We start from the raw sequence: 6,482 nt of genomic DNA on the forward strand, positions 1-6,482 counted from the left end.
CTTACTCTTTTTGAAAACCTAAGATCGAAAATTTACTTGAGTTAGGTTAGCTGTACTCAGCCAACTCCTTTACTTGTTTTAGCTCTCTGGTATTTATTAATGAACCCTAGGTTATTTTCATGGTTATTTACATGATATTAGCGTTGCATGTGTTAGTGTAAGGAAGGAAACTCTTGGTTCTGGGTTTTATCTTGCAAACATGTTTATTTTCTGGAATACCAATATAATAAGCTTAACTATCCGTCTTTTAGACCAAGACAATCTTCAAGGTCCTTGTGATAAGCGAAAAGGTTCTACTATTTAGACTTGTTGTATTTTTTGGTGAGTTTTTTCTTACTTCCATGTGTGTATAATACCTTTCTTTATACCCTATTTGAGGTAATTATTCATACTCTGAAAGGATAAAACATTTGTACATGAAAGGTGGTCGTTCGGAGTCTTAAGTCTGGTGATGGTATCTCAATATTAAAGAGTAAGAACCCTTTTTCGTGCTTAAGCCACTACCCACTGCTTCTGACAATGATAATATGGCTCAAAAAAGGAAATAAACTCATGGTGATGCCTTCAATGGAATAAGCATTGAACTGGAAGATTGTGATACATGAAAATGGTCGTGTAGCCTCTGGTAGGGCAAGAGTATGTTGTAAACCAGATTGGCAAATCATGAAAAAGGAATATGAATCAAGTAAATGAAATGACTAAGACAAAAGACTTGGGTACGTGGCTAGCATGAAGAAGGTGATCTGTATGGTCAAATGGGCATAATGTATACGCTAAAGGAATAGTAAACTGGCGTATAGACTATCTATGATTGGTACTCGCCAACTGACGAACTATGTGACTGTGTTTGAGTTCAAAGAAATTGATTGTAATGTTTTCGTCTAGAACTCACTAAGTTTTTTTTTTAACTTACCTAGTTACATTTCCTTCTTAAGCCTATTGTTGAAGTAAAGGAAGTGCTTGGACTATGCCAGAGGACAATTGTTGTCGTGAGATTTCTAGTGTTTTGTGCAATGCATGACATGGGGGTGACGTTAGGATGTTTAATTTTGAAGGACGAAATTGTATTCAGACTTATTGTTACGAAATTGTGAATTTAATGAAATTACAGTCAAGTATTTATGATTTTAAAAGTGTACCATTTTATTTAGTCTTGAACGACAAATGATTTAATTTTGTTTGCACCAAAAATAATCTAAAATTAATGATTGTAATATAGTGACATGTCATTCTTGGATCCTCCTAAAGAATCAAGTTTGGAGTGTTACATATTATTTGGTGCACTAAGCAGGAGTGAAATGTTGTCATGTATCTTGAGAGAATTAAAAATAAATTAAAACAAACACATGTTGTATACTAAACAAATTCATTTAACTCTATTTGTGGAATTAAAATCTCTACTTTTGATTGATAAAATAATAACCCTATATATATAAACCCAAATCGAACATGACTGGACCCAAACAATTCTTATGGGCTTGTGTTTAGTTAGAGATTTAGGTCTTTAGAGTTGTAATTATTGAGTGTAAAAACTTGGTAAAGGATTTGACTTATGATCAGGCAACAACATTTAGGGTGGGTTTAGATGGATGGTGTGTTTGTTAGCGATGAGTGTAAAAATAACGATGACGGTAAGATTAGATACTATAGCGTGAAACAAAAAAGTAAGCCAAACGCATCGCACCACACTCAATCATCTATCTAAACCCACCCTTAAATTTGTATAACAGAAAAAATATATAATACAAATATAGTATGAATATATAAAATTTACAATCTTTAATAGAATCAAAATTAACATTAAAAAATTATATGTATAGGGATGAAACCTTAAACTTCATGTCAATAAAACTTTAACCCACTCAAATTAATGTCATTAGACCAATAACTTGGACAAAACCTAAAGCTATATAGTATAGATTCTTAAAATGCGAAACTTTTATACAATTGCAAAATACCATACACAAATTATGGTACAATAAACATATAAACTAACTTGAATGATCAGAATATAGGTGCAGGCAAAGATAATTAATTAGCACAGTAAGATAAAACAGGGTCTGCCAATGACTTTTGAGTAGTCTCCATTAAGAGGCAGGTAGCCCAGCCACCGAGTATCCCCGCTGCGGTTTCATCATAAACATGTCGTTTTGCCTATACACATTTAAAAGGAAAAAAAAAACTTAATTAATTAATTAATGAAAATAGTTTCAAAATCAGAAGAATTATATGACTGAATCTTAACTTCCAAAAGTGAAAGTCATCTTTTTACAGTGAAAATTTTCTAGCGAGGGGCATCGTGTGTCACATGCTAAAAGAAATAAATTTTTAATTGGAATAAAGCATAATTAGAGCGCGATAAAAGGAATTATATTCAAATCATCAATCTTACACTTAATCTCTATTGTTTAATGAATAATAGAATACTATCTTATGATGAAATTGTAATTATTTCACAAGTCTGTTCCAGATTGAAATTTAATTAGGTGAAACAAACAACTAAGCAGATAGGTTTTATTAAAGTTAAAAGTGCAATGCTAATTATAAAGATGAATGAGAAGACATGATATGAAATGTACTAAAAAAGATTTAGATTATCAAAACATCAGTATTCCATTTTAGGGTTAAATAACTCAAAAGAAATAAAAAAAAATTAGATTTGTTATCAGATTTGTTCATCGGTTGGGCTATTCATCCAGGCTTGAGGGCTTGTCTAAAATTTGAGAGAATTTTGGGTAAAAGTATTAGGTCCAAAAAATGAGATTGTACAAATATATTAGGCCCCTTTAAAATATGTTCAGGCCTGAACTCAACCTGTTTTTAAGTTTATAATACTTTATAATATGTAATTTAGAGCACATTAAAAAATTAACTTATACTAAATATATAATACTACTCTAATGTAAATATTAAAATAATGTTAAGATGATTATATAAAAATTTCAATAAATAAAAATATATAAAATTATTAAATATTTATATAATATAATATATAAAAAATTAAAAATAATAAGGACAAGCTTAAAATGGGCTTAAGTCAATCTTTTACAAATGTGGACAATTTAGGTAAAATTTTAAGCATATATTTCAAGTGGAGCCAGACTTAAGCAAGCCCAAACCATGAACACCTCAATTATTTCCCACGTTTAACACAATATTTACTCAATTAAAGACATTCCCCATTGGAAATTAGATGTTAAGAAAATGTCGTGGACACAACTTTTGACTAACTCAAAAAGGAAAAATAACTAAAGATTTAGATAATATGTTTTTTTAATTCCACTTGAATTGTTATTAAATAATAATAAAATTAAAATTTGATTATAAATTTCATAAATATTAAATTTATATTTAATGTTTAGGACCAATCATTATCCGAGTCCGAGCCACCAAAAAATATTAATTATCCAAAATTTAACGTAAAATAATAAAAAAACTACAAACAACCTGAGAATTTATGCTGAAAACCTAAAACTTGATTGAACAGGAATTAAGCAGCTGCCTCTTCTTGAAACCTATCCACCATTTCATAAACTGCGGCTGCAATTTCATTCACCGTATTTAGCTGACAGTTCTCTTCAACCTGTTCTCCACATAACAATTAAAATCTCAAATAATTGCTCCATTTGAAAATGGTGAACAGACTGACAATTCATTATGATTTTAAATAAAAAAGATTTACCTTGACACTCAAGGAATAAAGGACCCTATTTTCAACAGATGTAACGTTAAGGTGAAGCACGAATAGGCCTAGAGAGTGAAGCCCGGATACCATGTTGAAGAGCTGTTTTGGGTGTTTTTTTGATAGTATTTTCACGTTTGCATGGCTATCCACCATTGTTACTTCAACATCCGCAACTGAGGATGATGAAGAACACGACGGAAACGACCCTTTCTCCGCCGTGGGCTCGCCGGGGGTCTCCGTCTGGATACTGGTTGAGTACTGAGGAAAGGAAAAGAAATCCGAGAAGAGTGATGAAAAAGTGGTGATGTCTGATCTTTTTTCCATCCTTTTTCGAGCTTCTAAAGATTGAAGAATTTGCTCTAACACCTTTACGAAATTAATTGCTCCCCCAATGATTGATGCTTGGTCCCCCTACGAAGAAAAAAAAAAAAGACACTTCCAAATCATTAAATTAATCTTTTACCAAACCACTTTTTCAAAGAACAGAAGAAAAAAGGGTACCCTTTGAACGTAAGAGTTAGGCATCATAGTCCTAAGAACAGCAAGATAATCATTCATTTGTCTCCTCCTATTTCTTTCCACAGCAATATGAATCATCCTTTGATTCTCTATTTCTTCTTTGTTCTTGACACTTTTGGGTCGCCGTCTCCTCCGTCGGCAAGACCGGGTGTCGATTGCTGGTGCTTCCGTCGGAGAGAATATCGGTCCACCGGTGGTAAAGCCAATATCCGGGGAAGAAGAAGAGTTGAAATCCCATGGCCATTCCTTTAAGGTTTGGTGCATCATGAAAGAAGACGATGAAGACCCCCTAGTTCCTCCTCCTCCACTTTTGGAAACCATTTCTCCATTGTTACTGTAATTAGCATTTTCTTCTTGTTGTTGAAAACCAACGCCATAGGTGTTGCATGGTCCACTTCCGCCATAGCAGAAAGGGTCTTGCTGAAACACTACAGCCTCTAACGCCATGATAGCAAATTTCTTTCCTGCCAAACACACTGTTTTCAATTTGGCTATGCTCTCAACAAAGGATTCAGAAGCATTTAACCACAAAAATTTTAGGGTGTTTCGTATGATCTGAGTGAGAACCCCTTGCTAATTTCTTCCCTTTATAACGGGTTTTAATCTGGTAATAATAATATTCATTAACGAAACCAAGTTGCACGAGACGGATCTTGTGAGAGGCTGAAGTGAGAGAGAAATAGAGACAAAAGACAGTGAGACAGAGAGATTCTCTAAATTATTGTTTTTTAAATATTAAAATTATTTCTTTGTTGTAATCATTATTGAAAGGTTAACTGAGAAAAATAATTTTCTTATTTTTCAGACTCCATGAAAAATATACATAGAGATTTAATTTTCTTTTATTCATTTAATTTTACCATTAATTTAAATCTTATTAAATCAATTTGCAAACGTTTTCGGAAAGTTATCAATTGCAACAGTAAGTGAAGTGTATTAGTTTTAGGCCAAATAGTGGGGTGTACTTGTTGAGTAAACTACATTTAATTATCAGTGAATTGTACAGAGGTGGGGTTCGTAAATTTATTCATGGGGTTTAAAAGGAATGATTTGTAGAAGAAATAGACATAAAATACAGATGGATGATATTATCCATTCATTTTTCATCGGTAATAATAAATATGTAATTCAGGGCAGCTGCAGGCAGGGTCTCGAGAATGTTGCATGGCATGTTGCTGCCTTTGTTTGATTTCGTCATAAATGACAGAAAGGGAGAAAAACCCTGGGGAAAAGACTACAGTCTTGTTGTTGTACGTGGCAAATAGTGGCAGCTTTTTTTTTAAGACACAAGTGAGAGATGTGTTTTAAGACATCGCTGACTGAGTGTGGCAGGGTTTGGGAGAATCCATGCACGACCATCACCATGTGACTTTCACTAACCCATTTGTTTAAACAGACTGTCTCTGCAATCATATACCTGAAAGACTAACTTCCAACAACATCCCTTCTTTTTTTGGTTTTTATTAATTAATATGTTTGAGTTGTAACTTAATAATAGAGAAAGAATGTTGAGTGTAGTTTGAGTTATTCGATTTCAGTTTTTGGAAGATATATAAAACTTTTAATCTGTAAGGTTTTAAAGGTAATGTTGGTCATAAAGCATGTGTTTATATTTGGTTGAATGTGTAACACATTTTTATTTCCCCTTCAATAATAGGCAAAAAGGGTACAATATCCAAGAATTACCACCAAACTGACTGCCTCTGGGCATCACCCAACGGTTAATTTCTCTATTAACAAACGTAAATATAATCTTAGAAATCAATGAGGTGAATGGCCTTCAACGCCTGCCTTCCACCAAAATAAAGCACCAATTTTGGACAACAATAATATCTCTTAGAGTTTAACCATTTCATTTCTGCCCACCCATATTCATCTTACCAATGAAACACAATAGAGGAACCATAGTTGTTTTTTTGGGATATGCTGTTGTTAATGTAGTTTTTCGTAAGTTTGATTTAATAAAATTTTATCATTTAAATTAATATTAAATGTTTTTGTTTTTAACCTTTAAAAGACTAATATGATATTTATCAAGTCCAAATAGAAGATTTTTTGTCTTGGGTTTTGGAGCAGATAACTTCTAGAAGATAAAAATATAGATATGATTGTTTGGATTGAAATACATTAGACAAGATCCAAGTAAAATAATGTTTAGATCCGTTTTTAAATTTATTCACTTTTGACATTCATAGTATGACTTACCTCAATTATGAGTTAGTGGCGGACTATTTATGTGTTACTCAATATATTGAAAGTCTAAGTTCAATTGGCAATA

The 6,482-nt window shown here is 32.4% G+C and overlaps 1 protein-coding gene across 2 annotated transcripts; it reads right to left on the reverse strand.

Annotated features, from left to right (window-relative positions):
* Positions 1-1,920: 1,920 nt before the first annotated feature.
* LOC108466696 (transcription factor bHLH94-like) lies at positions 1,921-4,902 on the reverse strand. 2 transcript variants are annotated; one of them, XM_017767069.2, is made up of 4 exons: positions 4,187-4,902; positions 3,683-4,096; positions 3,448-3,583; positions 1,921-2,154 (listed from the first exon to the last, which is right to left on the reverse strand). In XM_017767069.2, the coding sequence occupies exons 1-3, from the start codon at positions 4,649-4,651 to the stop codon at positions 3,491-3,493; spliced, it is 972 nt and encodes a 323-aa protein (XP_017622558.1). In that variant the 5' UTR covers positions 4,652-4,902; the 3' UTR covers positions 1,921-2,154; positions 3,448-3,490. The 2 variants fall into 2 exon arrangements, with proteins under 2 accessions (XP_017622558.1, XP_052881250.1); XM_053025290.1 differs by lacking the exon at positions 1,921-2,154 and having other exon boundaries at positions 3,317-3,583.
* Between the last annotated feature and the right edge of the window lie 1,580 nt (positions 4,903-6,482).

Source organism: Gossypium arboreum, chromosome 2, assembly GCF_025698485.1.
Source record: "Gossypium arboreum isolate Shixiya-1 chromosome 2, ASM2569848v2, whole genome shotgun sequence".
Lineage (NCBI taxonomy): Eukaryota > Viridiplantae > Streptophyta > Magnoliopsida > Malvales > Malvaceae > Gossypium > Gossypium arboreum.